The sequence below is a fragment of the Charadrius vociferus genome, unplaced genomic scaffold (genome assembly GCF_000708025.1).
Source record: "Charadrius vociferus isolate BGI_N301 unplaced genomic scaffold, ASM70802v2 scaffold59, whole genome shotgun sequence".
Taxonomy (NCBI): domain Eukaryota; kingdom Metazoa; phylum Chordata; class Aves; order Charadriiformes; family Charadriidae; genus Charadrius; species Charadrius vociferus.
The window spans coordinates 8,103,911-8,120,835 of NW_009661371.1; the positions used below are offsets into that span (position 1 = coordinate 8,103,911).

Genomic DNA, 16,925 nt, shown 5'->3' on the forward strand with positions numbered 1-16,925 from the left:
ATGCTAAAGAGAAACTGTCCCTGTTCCAATCCAACTCCCTTGTCATCTGCTTAGTATTCAGTAATGAAAAAAACACCGAAGGGAAAAGATTAGAGAAATGCAGGAGTTTATACTTACAAAAGCAAAAAATGCAAAAGCAAAAGGACTCAAACCAATCACTTCTGATGTATTAAATCATACAATCACAATTGCTCCGTAGCTTAAACTTAATGCTCAGAATGTCAGGGAGGGCATTTCCAGAAGGGAAACATCCAGACAGACAAGAACATGACTTTCTCTCTCGACCTGTCAGAACCGTTTTGCACATTTCTAAAATTAAAACAAGAGTTTATGAAGCTAGAGGAAAAGTGGACGTAAAAGACACACTTCACAGTCTGTGACTATAAACTGCATCATCATCTAATATCATCGATAGTGAAAGAACACAGGAACGACCTGACTGTAGCCTGTGCTGCCAGCTTGTATTTCAGTCATGCTGAAAACAAGTCAAGAAGAAACAGAACATTATGTACAGAAGGTTATTGACTTTTAAAGAGGTTGGCAGAGAATAATTCAGATTCTCAATGGGAATTATATGCCTAATTGGAAACATAACCGGGAACATGGTTATCACAAAAAGAAAGCAGCACTCCAGGATACAGGACGATCATGTGGCAGGAGTTTCACTCCATGCTGCATTTAGCACTGTAATTTAATTCCTGTGGGTACCAATGGTGAGATCGCTTTTGAACAAGCTTATGCAACTAAAGCACCCAAGGTGGTTTAATGACTTTGCACCAGCACCAAAATAAAGTATTTTTCCATGTTGGCATCAAAGAAGGAACTACTCATTCTTACTAACAAACAAAAGTGTTTATTACTGGGGGGAGGAGCAACTTCTGACAGAACTTTTGAAATTATGCTTTGAATCCTGCCCACCCCATCCTCTCCAAAATGTGTCTCATCCACAGATCAAATCAGTTACTCAATGTTTGCAACATATATGTTAGCTAGACTTGTATTCTGCCTAACAGCACAGATGGTACCAAAACTGATTTTGTTTGCTCAGTTCTCACAGGTATTTTCTGAAGGACAGGATGAAAGAAGAATAAAGGATTACATGGATTAGTATATAAGCAGCTAATTCTTTCTAGTATTATATGTACACCTCATATGCCAAAAAAAAAGGAGCTGGGGGTCCTTACTGGTGGACATAAAGTTGAACATGAGCCAACAATGTGCCCTTGTGGCAAAGAAGGGTAATGGTATCCTGGGCTTCATTAGGAGCAGTCTTACCAGCAGGGCAAGGAACGTGACCCTCTCTCTGCAGCACTGATGAGGCCAAACCTGGAGTACTGTGTCTAGTTCTGAGCTCCCCAGTACAAGAGAGACGTGGACGGACTGCAGAGTCCAGTGAAGGGCCACGAAGATAATAAAGGGACTGGAACATCTCTCCTATGAGGAAAGGCTGAAAGAGCTGGGACTGTTCAGCCTAGGGTAGGCTTAGGGGGATCTCATCAATGTTTATAATCACCTGAAGGGAAGGTACAAAGACGACAGAACCATGCTCTTTTCAGTGATGCCCAATGAAACACAAACTAAAACACAGGAAGTTCAGTCTGAGTATCAGGAAACAGTTTTTCACTGTGACGGTGACTGAGCACTGGTATAGGTGGCCCAGAGAGGTTGTGGAGTCTCCATCCTTGGAGATATTCAAAAGGTGTCTGGACGCCATCCCGAGCAACTGGCTCTCGGTGGCCCTTCTTGAGCAGGCAGGTTAGACTAGATGACCTCCAAAGGTCCCTTCCTATCTCAACCACTCTGTGACTTTATAATATGAATCTAAATACAAGGAGATTATTAATTGGTTCAAAATTAACATACATTTAACAGGAGGATTGCACAGATGATCCACTGATTGAAGGAGTCGTTAACAATAAAAGGACAAAGCATTGCTACAGCGCAACCTGCATTACTCAGTAAGGCTGTCTGTATAACTGGCAATAGTAACGTCATCTGTATAAAGAACAAAGAATGTGAAATACATTTACTTGGATGAGAGCAATTATTACATCGCTACTGATGATGAAAATTTGCGGGATCATGGCGGATATTTAGCCAAACATAAACTTTTTGCTACACTCAGGCTAAAGGAATGGATGCAAATTCTCAAGATACAAACATCAGACTAACAGGACAAAAGTAAAAGGGTCATACTATCAATATTTTCATCACTGAAAATGACTGTGCAGTACTGTACCCAGTTCTGGAATGTGCTTACCATGCCAGAAGGAAGTATGGGAGATAATTCAGAAAATAACAGCATAGTAATTCTGAGGACTGAGAGAGTCCCAAAGAAAGCAGTCAAAATGCAACCTCCCAGCTGTGACCAAGCCACACCTAAGCATTTACTTAAACAACAAAAAGTTGATAATAGAAGACAGACAATTCTGCCTTCGATTTTGCACAGATGTGTAAAATGAGCCAAGTGCTGAAACTTGAAAACAAAACCAGACAAAGTTAGTAGCAAGGCTATTCATCATGTTTTACTTGCTTTAAAAGACTGCAAGGATAATTAGACACCTAAACAAGATCAAGCCTTGGGGGTTTTTGTTTAGCTTGTTTGGTTTTGTTTGGGTTTGGGTTTTTTTTTTAAACTAAGTGGGGATTTATTATTCAACTGTGCCCCTCCCCCTAAAGGTTAGGGGCACAACTTTTGGACTTGAAACAAGAATTATGTTTCAAGAATTCCTATGATCAAAATAAAGGCATATTAAGTTCCCTTGAAGATCTCTGCAATCTTTATGGCAGTTAAGGTCAAGCTCTGATAAGTGCAGTATGATGTAGGACATTCCAGAGCTTCCCCACTACAAGCATAGCAAAATAAAGAATTTCAGTTGGTTTTGGAATGAAATCCTGCACTTTTTGAATTCTTTGTCCAAAGGAAACAGCATCGCAATGTGTTGCTTCCTTTCAAAGATGGCCATTTGCAATAGTTCTTCATATTGATCTCCAAGAACCTAACTTAGACACACTAGATACTTTCTTCACCTGCCACAGGCATACACACAACTAAAATCATCATATTTAATTAGGAGAAAGCAGAGTTTTGAAACTTATTTCAGAGAATCTTGATAATATTGAGTCAAGTAAGACAGAAATATCTGGTAGCTGTGGTATCAAGTTGATGTTTTTTTGTAAGATCTTGCTTGTTTTCTCTAATCTCCCCCCGAGTATAACCTCTTTCTTACTCTTACTGAAGAGAAACACTTTTCTGGAAGGAAGCGTGCTTCTTGTGTTTACTACAGAGAAATGACAGAGGAAAGCTAAAGAAATGGATATGCCAAACAGGATGTAAACATCAATGTATCAGTAATGCTTCTGCTATAGTTCCAATTTATACCATTGTCTATCACATAGACAATCATCGTAAATCATCATTTAAGGTCAGTATATCAGAACTCGAAAAAGAGAACACCAAAAGACTGTACAGACCAAAGACAAGCGTGAAGGCTGGTTTTTCTTAAACGGTACTTACACCAAGAGCAGCTTGGTAGGTAACTTCTGACGGGAAGGTAAATGAAGGCCCTGTTGTGACTGGGCTGCTAGGAGGTGGAGTCACAATTAGCCCTGTAGTACCTATATGAACCTGTCAAAGAAGAAAAAAGCAGAAGGGTCAGTTTTGAGTAGTTTAATAAGAGCTGGCTTTGACACAGCCATAAGCTCCATGGTCAAAATCACCAGTAGTCTACTATCTATGACTTTAGAATAGAACTAATTTTTTGTTAGATATTCATACAAACAGTATTGGATCACACTGCTCACTTTTTTTGGCCCCCTGATGTTTCAGAAACTTAAATGGGCACAAGTTGGAACATAGGAAGTTCCGTTCCAACGCATGGAAAAACTTCTTTACAGTTTGGGTGACAGAGCACTGGCACAGGCTGCCCAGGGAGGTTGTGGATTCCCCTTCTCTGGAGATTTTCAAAACCCGCCTGGATGCAGTCCTGAGTAATGTGCTCTGGGCAATCCTGCTTTAGCAGGGGAGTTGGACTAGATGATCTCTAGAGGTCCCTTCCAACTCTGAAAATTCTGTGATTCTGTGAAAAGCTTTGAAGAAACAGGAGATTAACAAATAAATAGAGACAGACAAATATTTCTACTTATCACAATCAGATTAATATGGTACATTTCTGGAATTCATGTAATTTTCAAGTTGAACTTACGTTTTACTTGCATGCGCTTTATCAATATCCAATATTATATTCAATTTAGAAAAATATCCAAGAAATTAAAGCACTCCAGTTTCTAGTTTCCACAGTTTAATAAAAATCTTTATGGCACTTTAGAAATTAACAATTGTGAAAAAAATTAGCTTACAAGACCAAAAATATTTGCTAGCATTGTATAAGAAGTGTTGTAAAATGTTTTCTTTAAATGATCTCCTGTTGGAAGATAAACTTTGTCAAAGCATACGTTAGTATTAATTACATATAATTAATAATGTGAAGTAATCTGACAAGATTAGAAGCCTTTATAGTTATTTTTTTAACAAAATACACAAAATTTATATTTGATTTCATGTAAATTACCTGAGAAGGGGCACTACAGGAAAGTCCCGTCAGCTCACTTATGCGGGCTGCTGCAGTTGGGTTGCTGGAGCTGATGAGGACAGGAGGACTGATTTCCATTGAGTGGCGGTTCTGAGAAGACTGTGAAGACTTGTTGGACATAGTGAGGGAGGTAAAAGAGTGCCGTTTTTTGGTGTTTTTCTTAGTATCAGTGTGCTTTTGAGTTGAATTGTTGTGGGCTGCCCCAGAGGTACCTTCTCCAGAGTCAACAGCAGAACCTGAGGGCTTATCCAATTCTATCAGCTGTTTGGCCGCTGTGTTAAACTACAAAAGATAGTCACGTATTAGTATTTTTTTTATTTATAAAAAACCACCATGCAACCTAAAACTGTGACATACTGACCTATTCTACAAATTAGTCATAAGAGTGACAAGTTAGTCTACAGAGTGACAAGTCTTTCACTACAAACTCACCACACTTACTGTTGGGCTGGTGTGGACTATCCATCAGAAGTAAAATTTCAATCAAGAAAGGACATTGTGTTCCAGTGCAGCCATGGATTAATTCAGCACTATGCGCTGCCTGTGTTATCTAGCAGTCAGACTAAATCACAGCGGTCCCCTTTGACCTTATAATATAAAAATCTGTATTACAACACTTCATGAATGTTCATTTCATTTTAAGCCTTTTTTGGTTTGTTTTTAAGTATGATATAAGCCCCTTTGCATGTGGGCTCTTGAAGACATTCCTCCTAGTATTGCTTGGTGTTTATGCACAGATCTTTAACACTACCAGTAGTAAAAAACAGGCTTCCCAAATACAGATTTAAGAACATAGTAGGAGAGACTGAAGATCCAACGATATCAGTATACCGCCTGACAACAAATAGCTATACAAGCACAAGACAGTACAAGGAGAAAAGAAACATATTTTGGCAATTCTGTGGATATATCTTCTCAACTTCTGAGTTTTCTAATGCAGAGAGAGCATCTCTGTGCCTAAGAACCCTCAAATGGATTTTTCTTTTTCTAAGCTTATCTACTGAATTTTTGTTCACAATGAAATTTTCTGTTTGTTGATTTTTTTACAGTAATATTATATTAAATGCAAACAAAACCTTCCTTTCCAATGAAGCAATATGGAATCCCACACATTTTCTTCCTACAACGAAATGTAAGCTATGTAAGTGGAGGAGGGGCAAAGAAAAACCCCTACATTTTTCATAAACCCTTTGTTTCCAGAAAATCTTATTTTAGATCAATTGGAAATAATAACATCAGAACTCTCATTTATTCATGAGCTGAAGTAACACCAGCACCGGTTTTCTGAATAAGTTCACTAATTTTAATATGTACCACTAAACATATACTGTACAATACTGTTATTTGGAGAAGCGTAGCCAATTACAAAGAAGGGGAAAAATCTTTTCTGAAGAACATCAGGATGAAAGAATGAAATTAGTTACTGTGGAAGTACTACTTCTATTCTTCAGCGTATTATTCCTTCTATTTATTTTACCCATTTTTCCACAAGTCTTAAGATACCTACTGTGGTCATGAAGAGTCTTAAAGCAGTATTTTACCCCATCGAAACTTTACTAGACAAATAACACATCATTAATCACAACAGCATCAACACTGATTTAAATGTAGCTCCCACAAATGACAACAGCTTATACCCTGAACACTTTGCTATCTCTGAGGACAAGCAGATTTATATGAAACAGTAAAAAACAATAAAGAATTATTTTTTTTTAATGCAGAAGAAATTTGCAAGTAGCATTTGAAATATGAGATCTGGAAGGAAATTCCAGGCATATACAGAAGAAATAGACAAACTGTATATATATATAGTTCAAAACTAGACCTACTGGAACAATGAGGAACTGACATAAAAACCTACAAGGATGTAAGAGCAAGAAAATTAAAATTATGAAATGCTTGAAGAGGAAGAACTACCTAGAACATACTGCAGTGAAAGAAGGGCGTAATGGAGGATTTGAAAAAGGATACAAAGATGAGAATGTAGAATTTTTTCCTACATGTTCTTATCGTTGGGCCTTTAGAAAGCAGCTGAAGAAGACATGAAGGATAGGAGAAGACAATGTCACAGTAGTAAACATTCTAGTGGACACTAGCTTTTCCTTCCTGCTAATACCAGACATGGATCATATGGACAAAATAATTTTGTACCACTTGTGTAGTACAGAAGACATGTCCATACAGCTTTCTCCAATTAACTTGCAAGCCCGTTATTTAGATAATTTTTTTACTTATTAAATTTTAAATTTAGAGTGAACACACTTTTAGCAGACCTGTGAGAGCAGTGAAAACAACATTATTTTTCACAGAACACTGATATGAGGCTGAAGAATATGAGACAAGTAGAAAATAAGACCAAAAAAAGCCTACTCTGCTACTCATCCTGTCAGGGTCCTACCCTTCATCATGGAAGTCTAATCATTTCATGCGTTTTGCACGTTTTATTTTTTCCAACTCAGATTTAAATTCTTCATGTCCTTTCTGAGAATCTGTGTCTTCCATATTGTCTTATACAATGGCTGCAACCACTTCTATCCTTATCTCATCTACTCCCTGATTTAGGAAAGAGCCTGTTCACAAATCACACAGATCAGAGAAAGAAAAGCAGCACTAAAACAAGAACTACCTAATCGCAATAGTTAAGGGGCCACTCAGAAGTAAAAAACAAAACCAAAAGCCACTCTTGATAAAAGCACCCCGAGGTACCTGTTACACCTAATTATGTTTGTTTACCTCCTGAAGCTATTAACGCCTGCAGAATCTGATTACTTCTATACAATGAACAACCTATTAGAGAAAAGTTAAGGCTCGCCCGTGGGATTGAGTCAAGACTGATTCAAATATAAGAAACGTACTGAACTTTCTTATGTAAAGAAGCAGGCACAAGAAAGTAACACAAACCTAAACATGGAAGTGAACTGATTACTGGCTTTTTCTTAGAAGCAACCTGAGGGCAGCAATAGTTGCAGAATGTTTTGCAGAGTATAGTTTACTTCTTCCTTGAGAAGAGAAATCAAGAACTTGCATGCATTCTCCAATGAAACGGCTAGCAACCATTCAAGGTCACCATAGGAATGCATCCCACTCATGCCAGGAAGTATTTCAATACAGCATTCCTTTCTGCAACAAATACCCTTATATCTATTCCCGCATTTTCTACGTCAGTTGTTTTCCTGAACAGATGTATTTGAACCAAAGCTTCTTTACTTTAACTTTTACATGCACGTTTATTCGGGGGGTTTTTTATTCAACAAAATCTTTGCTACAACAGGTAGCCTGAAATCCAATTCCCCTTCCTGCCGAAATCCAGGAAACAACAACTTTCCAAACGGGGCAAGACAGAGGCAGGGAAAACACCGCGTCTCAGTGCTGCAGGAGAGGTCGAGGCCAGCACACAGGTTTCCACCAGCTTGCAGCCATCGGGAGAAATTACCAAGTAGACTACCATGCACAACCTGTTTCAAGGTCTCTTATAGTTGTGCTTTACTGTACTTATTTTACAAATGACTTCAGGTGTTCTTCACTCACACGTAGATAGTTAGAATTTCAATATCATCACTTTCTGAAATTCAGTGAAAACACTATTTTCTCCCTCAAACAATCTTTCTATTCACATTCATTCAAAATTTTTATTTATGCGATTTTACTGCATCACCATACACCAAGGAGTTACTTTTCCACATTGCCAACACTATTATTAGTCAAATTCCAATTTCTAGACAAGATTTCACTCTCGTATATATTTGGAAACAAAGGAGGAGAGTGTAAGTGGAGCTAAGGTAAACTTTCTCCTTACTTGACACTATTCTTTTTGCTAAGCATTATCCTGGAGGATAGGCAATGGCTTACACACCTAAATTCAGCTTTGCAATTAGAATTTTGGAACAAATATATTTTGTCCAAATAAGCAGAAGAATCCTTTCACCAATCTTGAACAGATCACAATCGTGAGCAAAGCTGCATTTATATTGATTTTTGAAACAAACAAAATAGTTCTGTATTACAGTTTTTGTTAGGGAAATTAATGAAAACCATAACACTCAGAAGTTGTCATTGGAATAACAAGGAGATTATAACATTCAAGTATAGCGGGGATTACATGATAATTTGCTACTCAAAATTAACAATCTGTGTTTTCAGGCATAATACACAACATTCACTTTTTACATAGATTTTCTGTTTTAAGGTCTCGGTGGGCAAAACAGCCAAAAAGTAGAGGGAAGTTCCCATAAAAGGTTTTATGTTATTCTTCTGAGTTAGTATTGTTAGAAAAGTTGGATGTTTTTTTTCTAAGCACCTTAAATCAGATCACATCATTTAACAGTGATAGACAAAGTTTAGCCTAGTAAGTGCATTAAAAAGACCATGCTAGAAATCCAGCCTAAAATCCAATCTGAAATGTAAAGACACAATAAAAAAAAAAAATAAATGTTTTGAAACATTCCTGTTTGGTACAAAAGGAGATCCTAATAAAAAACCCAACCTGACACACTAGGTATATAAAATCTTATGTTCTCATTGATTAAAATGTCTTGTTAACTGATGGATGCAGTACTATAAAGTAACAATGAACTTAAAATGCTACTACAGTGAACATTTTAGATCATTTCAGGTTTTTCTTCCCCTACATTTCTGTATGATTGTTCACAAATAAAGCTAGAGGAGCTGGACTAATGCAAAGGTGTTATCCAGTTGTTCACATTAACTCGAGAAAACAAAAGCTGTTATTATTTTCTATTGACATTTTGATTGACAAGTGATTCCTTTTCCCTGATTTTTATTTTTCTATTCTAGGCATTTGTATTTTTCTAGTTGTTCTGTTGAGTGCCAAATAACTTGTAAAAATTTAAGTACTTTTTAGATTTGGAGCATGTTTACTAAGTGTTAAACCACTGTACACAAAACTGTACTCCACACAGAAAAATTCTGATACTGTCTGTTTAGTTCTGACTAATCTTTCTTTTTGGAACAGAGATAAACATAAGTGTTATGAACATAATCATACTTTTTCTAGACTCACTGCATTTTATTTCATCACTGTGCAAGAACCTGGTTGACCTGCTTTTAATGCAAGCATACTGAAATTCCATCAGTCAAAAGTCTAGTAATTTAGATACGTTAATCAAGTCTTACTCTAGTAAAACTAAAGGTTTGTTTGGTTTTAGCACTTCTAAGTAATTATTTCACTGTGCTGTGTCTACAGATAAAGACGTAATGTTTCATGACTCAGTTAACAAACTACACTTTTAATGGAATCACTATTAAAATTCCTCTCACAATGTTTTCAGTCTTCACTTTTGTTATTACCACAAATTTATTAAGTGAAAGCGATATAATAGACCAGACAAGCAATCATCAAGTCATAAAATGTTCCTCAAGGTAAAAAAGTTGTTCTCAAATATAATCAGAATTTTTTCATGGGCTTCAACATATCTAAAGTTTATCCTGTGACCTCACCGTACAAGATACATCACAAGTATAGAATAAACATCACAGACTACACTTATTTTAAAGTCAATGACTTCAGAAAATCTCCAGTAAATGCAGCTACTGATTCACATTAAAAAAAAAAAAAAATAAAGAAGGAGAAAAAAGGATGTGGACTAACATACAAAAGGCAAAGATATGTCTGTCATTATGACAAAAAATAGGCAATGATTACAGGATTGGGAAATAAAACAAAAAACACCATACAAAAACTACCTCAAAAATACGAATTACTTGTCATCTTTGGTATCTTTAATAACAACATACATACAAATGTTTTTTATAAACTGTCTGCATATTTTCTAGAACAACAGTTATATAATCTCAGAAAGCAGGTATTTCAAAATTCAAATTGATGGTTTCTGCATATCTCACTGCTCTTCATCACAGCATGTTTTGGTTTAGTTTAAACTGAAAAAAAACCCCACCTATCTGATCTGAAGTATCTCTTTGGGCATTATTTATTGTTCTAGATTTCCCATATCACTTTCATGGGGATTTGCGAGTGTGTGCTTGCGCCTGTTCTAAAAGGGTTAATTGAAGACACGTTTTCTTAGTTGATGGAATTCATCTGAAAACATCAACAGTGAAATACACTGTGTGACCGAATATCATTTTTACATAATTTTTGCAAGAGTATATCTCCAGTTTGCAAACTTTTGTAGAGATGGAAACAGAGTTGTTAGCTAAATAGCTAGCCCAAGTGGCAGCCCTCGGAAAAGGCTTTTTCTAACTTGGCTAAGTCAAGTGACTTAGTTTTTAAAAGCACTACAAAAACCTTTACTGGCTGAACTGAAGGGCACTTAAATGCAAGGAGCTAGGAATTAATAGCCAGGGGCAAGAACTTCTTAAATTGGCTTTTAAAAACTTCTTAAACTGAAGCCAGAATTGCAATAAGCAGTTTAAAACCCCTTTGGTTTTGTTGTTTTTTCAGCCATGTGAAAATTTCTATCCCCAGATACACAGATCCTTACATCAACCTACAAAAATGAATACAAATATTTTCCCTTTTAAAAAAAAAAAAATATTCAATGTTGGTTGAACACAGTCATTTTTTAAGAAGTACCCAGCTCATCAGCACATTCAGAAACTGAATTAATAGAAACTGACTCAATTCTTAGTACAGTTACACATTTCTTCTGTGGTACGTATTTCTGATCCCGCACGTAATGTGAAAAGATTTTTTGTCTTTCATCATTCTGCCTCATTTATTGAAATAAAATCTCTTCAGTGGTACAAGTGTATCTTACCAAGTACCCATAGCATACCTATCAGAAAAAGACAAACATTATTCCAAACCTCTATATCTTTCAGTAATGCAAATTTTAATAATCATTGTTGCAGCTGTACACACTGTTCTTAATCACCTATGTCTTTCTATACAGAAGATACAGCTTTCAACTCAAACTTTGAAGGGCTGGGGAAACTTTCTCACTGTAAATTCTCATATCATATGAGAAATGCAGGAAGATACAGAAAGTTTTATGTAAGTGTCTTTTGGATGTAGAAGTCAATGCTTTCCCTGCTTAACAACAGCCTACATTCTCCGACTTTCTAGTTGTGCTAATTTGGTTTTGAGAGATAGGTATTAGGGACAGTGCAAAGCTTACTATCTCTCTGACTTACTGATTGCTTTCATTTTGCGGTTAAGTGTGGTTTGTGATTGACTGCATGACTCCAGGATTAACAAGAAAACAGTGACTGCCTCCAAATACTTTCATTCCAATTCCATTCAATGAAAACAGGTATCAAACAGCTAAGTAAAAATCACTGGTTCAACTGCTGAGGTAATTAACCTTCCCAGACTAAGCACACAGATCTTAGATTATTTTAGGTCTAAGACTATTTATATCTCAGGTTATTTTAGAATCATCACCAGTACTGATTATTTTTCCTTTTAGAAAATGAAATACACAGTGCGCACAACGTTACTGAGGGCCCAACTTTACTCACCTCAACATATGAAATTGGAAATATTCCTATCTTGTCAGCCAGCATTCCTTCTGCCCAGTTTTCATCCACGCGGCGAATTACAGTCAGAACATCATCCTGTGTGAACATGCAGTGATTATGTCTCCCAGCTCTAATTAAACTTCTAATTTAATTTCCCTCCAGAAGGCATAGGTAATCAGAGAGGCGGCACACGGACATGAACCGCAGAGAAGGCGCTCTGTAACAGGAACATGCTGCTTTTGAGGTTGAAGTCGGTTCCAGCCATTCCTTTCGCTATTTCATCAGAGTTCAGCTAACTGTCCACAGCTAATCTCAGCCATCTGACTTTGTCCTTAGTGCCAGAGTTCCTGCTGTGTTTCAGTTCATGGCATTCATCAGCCCCCCTTTAAGTCCTGGGCATTAATCAGCAGAACCTCAATCTTTTTCCTTCTCAACTGACTCATTACCTAGTCTTCCCTAGATGTTGCTTTTCTACTTAAATTCTTAAGAACACTGGTAAGTGATACAATTTCTTTCACATCTACATGGAGCATTTGGGTTAGATACAGTTTTGAGTACATGACATAAAGGATTTACATGAACATTAAACGCTGCTGTCACTTATACTGAGATACCTGATTGTTTCCTATAGGAGTTAAAATATTTGGAAACATATATGCTTACTCAAGCAAGACAGCAGATTTCAAAAAAGCAAACAGTTTGCCAACAATTAATCAAAATACGCAAGCTAATGCAAATCATTCCCAACAGTATTGTTCTGTGCTGTAATAACCATTGTCTGTCCACATGGTAATATCTTTCCTTTTTAGAATTTTAGCCATCTTTTTCATTTTTAACAGGTAGGAAAAGCGATTAGCTCACAGTTGATCTTGTGACATTTTTGTGCAATTTGATAAAGTAGAGAATCAGAAACTAAAAAAAAGGAACAGCTCTGATTCCTGTTAAAACTCTGTATCATTATGCACCTCGCAAGACAGAAAATTAATTACAATAGAAGCAAATAAGAAAAAACATCTTATTTTCCAAAAGGCAATTAATAGTATTATAGAATGACAAAGTTTAGTAGTACTTGGTGTCTAGTATGTAGATCCTAGTCGCTTACTAAATGCAAAGCTGAAAATAGTACCAAATTCAACAATTTCAAATGAGCATTTCTTTAGAAGATGGAACACTTTTAATTCATAACATAGGTTATTTTTCATAAATTAAGAAAATTACTACTGCAACTATGAAAAATTGCATTCTCAAAAATAAAACCTCAGAGAAATTATATGTAATTTAGGACGAGAAGGAAGGCAGAACTAATCAACATAGGAGAAATACCTGCAGAATTACTTGCTCTTTTGATATCTGTGCAGCTCCATTACAAAAAAAAAAAAAAATGCAGACAAGACTACATCACAGTCTTATTATTTCTTACCCAAGTGAATGAAATTATTAAAAAAAAAATTATTCTGTTTTTACCTTTGCAAATGGTAAACAGTCTTTATCTGCTTCCTTGTCTTTAACTTCAAAGTCATAAAGTGCTTTGCACTGAGGCGGAGGTTGAGGTAAAGGTTTAATAATCTGAACAAAATTGGTAGGAAAAAAGCCATGGATGCCATTGACTTCTCCATGATACCAATTTTCATCCACCTGTCGACGCAAAATGATGATGTCTCCTTTACTGAATTTAAGATCTCCAGGTTCTTTTCCCTCGTAGTTATACAATGCTTTGGCACATGGTAACTGAGGTACACCCTAAAGAAGAAGAAAAAAAATTCACTAGAATTAGATGAGTATTACTAATTAGAATTTATATTTAATTCATAGTCTCCCAAAGAATGTAACTGTATCGAATTGCAAAGTAAAATTAAATACAATAAAATTATTTTATTGCAATGCTTCTACTGATTTTACCCAAACATGTAGGAAGAGTTTAAATTCTCAACAGCCTTAACATCCCCCTAAATTTCATGATGATTTTCAGTAATGCTACAATGTTGCTAGACACGAGAAAGGCAAACCCCCATGTACTACTGCACTAAGCTTAAACATTAAAAACTAAACAAACTGGAAAGTATTCTGATCACTTGAGAGATGTGACAGAAAAACGCTGCAAAAAAATCCAGCACTAGAATAACAAATTTGCTGTAAGACTTTTAAGCCATGTCTTCTGCCTGACTTTCTTATTATTTTCCTCACTTTATTTATTTCACAGCGTGCTAAGGATGAGGACATAAGGGAGGTGTTTCCCAGCTTGAAAAACAGATCTCACTTTATTAAAGGTGAGATATTTCATCCTGGGACAACCCTTTTAATTTAATTATTTATTTAAAAACACAGCTATAAAGAATTACTGGAAAAAAAACCTGTTGAAGGTCTGTATCCTTGGGTTTTCTTCACTCGATTCCTCCATAATATCTGAAAACTATAGGTCATTGGTCTTGAATGGGTCAATGGTTAATGGAATTCATAGGTCTTGAATGCATGTCAGAAGGATTACAATATAATACTCTGTCATCCTCCTCTATATACACTGCAGGTATCATTTTTAATTGCTCAGTCTGTGTCTCTACATTTTGCAAGAGTAAGCCATAAAACTCTACAATTCTAGTATTAGGGTTACTGCCTTCAAAACTCTTTTCTCTCCAACTAGAGGGGAGCTCACCCCATTAGTGACGCAAACAGCAATAACCTGCATTACTAAGACAGTGTTTCCAATGCAAAGACAGCATTTATAGTCAACTAGAGCACAGTATTTCACATCTTGAATGCCATCCCTCATGGAAAAGGGAAATTTTAATGCAGTTCAATGTTGGAGATATTATTCACCACACCTACCCCATGGTATGTCTCTCCTCTCAAGCCTTCTACCAGCTCAGCTTGTAAACTGGAGTTGCACTTGCCAATAACTCAACAGGTACACACACAATGCAAGGAAGTTGTCAGAAGGAATTACTACTTCAAGTCTGTCTCACCAGGCAGAAGACAGAGTACTTGATAATTTATTTCCCATTTAACACTTAAAATTTTGTCTTCCAGTATAAACCAATCGTTTGGACATCTTTAATTTTTGTGTATGATTTTATAAACAGATTAATAATTTCATGAATGGATAAATATCTTAAAGATTAGCTTACTGAATTATTTTCTTTCTATACCAAACAGTTAAAGGGAAACCATGTGCATATACATAGGTACATACATTTACATGTGAATATAGGGAAAAAAAATAAATCACAGTTCATTCTATTGCTTCTGGAATGGGTACTAAAACTATTATATTAGCAGGATCCATGCAATTGTTCACAAAACCTGGTGATCTTCAGACTGAAGCAAATAACATTTTTCTTCATGATCAAACTTAACCACATCAATGCAGAATGTAAACACCACTGGCATACTCAGTATAAACCTGGATAAGGAAAAAGACTAAGACATCAACTAGAGAATTTGTGGGCCCCAACTGATTGAAGGGGAACTTCATGGCCACAAAAGAAGAATTAAAAAAAAAAACTGCAGATACGTGTTTTTTAGTCCTATGTGCTCTCTGCAGAGTAAGCAGACAGAATGAAGGAATCCGTCAGTGTAGATGCAGTATGGACAACTGCAGAGAGAGAAGTGGGGGGGAGAAGGCAGGTTGGAAGCAAAAAGAAACACACCTCTACACAAGAGAGGAAATACTGCTTGCTTATCCATTTCCATCCCAATAACAAACAAACAAACAAAAAACATTACAGCCTTTCAGTGATTACAAGCCAAAGAATTACTTGGTAGAAAAAGCACCCCAGGCAATTAGGGCTACTACAAGAGATACAAATCTCTCTTGCACGGGAGGGAATAGCTGGAGTTCTCCCAGGAACTGCCCCGTTGTCCCAGGAGAACACTTTCTATGTCCCCATACTGAGGAAGAACTTTAATATTAGTTGTATGTATAAAATACAGTTAGAAAAAAATGTATTTTAAAAAAAAAAAAAAAAAAGGGCAAAATAAACCAGGAATGCAAACGCAGCTGATCATGTCAAAGTGATCAAACTCATCAATTAGTCACCATTTAATTGTTAGAACTTGATATTGCATTTATGCAGTTTATCACGAAGCCTCCCACGAACAAATCTTCACTCAAACATACAAACATCTGTTTATATTTCATAGGAAGTTCCTTCCCAGTGTATAGGTTGAGTTTCTACAAAGCTTGTTTCCCACGTTCAGTAAAAACGGTTCCAGTCTGTAATTTCAAACAGAACAAAGTTCAACAAAACGCACACTTAGTTCTCAGTCAGGCTGCCAGGGATTAAAGAGAAATGGTTAAACGACTCAGAAGAGAAGTAAAGCCAATGCCTTTTCCTTCTGTCCCAGGGGGAGGATGAAGCGAGAAGGAGCCGGTGCGATGGGGAGCGCCGTTCTCAGGGTTACGGTATCACGGGCCCTCGAGCACCATCTTCACATTCCTCCTCCTCTACGCAACCTGGGAGCCGTGGCTCATGGCCGGTGCCTTCTGGGCCATCGCGGGGAACAGCCTTAAGCGGCTTCGGCCCCCCTTCTAAAAAAACAGCAGGAGAGAAGGCCGTGAGGATACGGCGAGCCGGAGTTTACATTTCACTCCCTGTCTTTCACTTGGCTACACATGAAAGGAAGGGCTTTGGAAGAAAAACTTTGCAGCCTGCCCTTAGGTTTACAGCTGCCATTTACCCTGCCAGCTCTTTGAGAAAGCAACAAAAAAAAAAACAAAACACCAAAAACCCAACCTCAGACAAAAACCATTTTAAGGAAATTAAAATATAAAACCCAGAAAGACTCCACACAAAATAAGTTTCTTAGCATTATTTCCCCAGTCCTTATGCAAAATCCTTATGCAGAAATAGTTGAACTTCTAATGCTACTGCTGATACACAAACTGGTTAAATTTAT

The 16,925-nt window shown here is 36.7% G+C and overlaps 1 protein-coding gene across 1 annotated transcript in view; it reads right to left on the reverse strand.

The window, feature by feature from the left end:
* SH3RF1 (SH3 domain containing ring finger 1) overlaps nucleotides 1-16,925 on the reverse strand; it is an 84,028-nt gene that overhangs the window by 20,693 nt on the left and 46,410 nt on the right. Inside the window, exons 2-5 of the mRNA XM_009893736.1 lie at nucleotides 13,497-13,772; nucleotides 12,033-12,128; nucleotides 4,572-4,874; nucleotides 3,518-3,628 (exon numbers count right to left, since the gene is read on the reverse strand). Coding sequence (XP_009892038.1) covers nucleotides 3,518-3,628; nucleotides 4,572-4,874; nucleotides 12,033-12,128; nucleotides 13,497-13,772 — 786 coding nt within the window. The remainder of the gene's footprint in view (nucleotides 1-3,517; nucleotides 3,629-4,571; nucleotides 4,875-12,032; nucleotides 12,129-13,496; nucleotides 13,773-16,925) is intronic.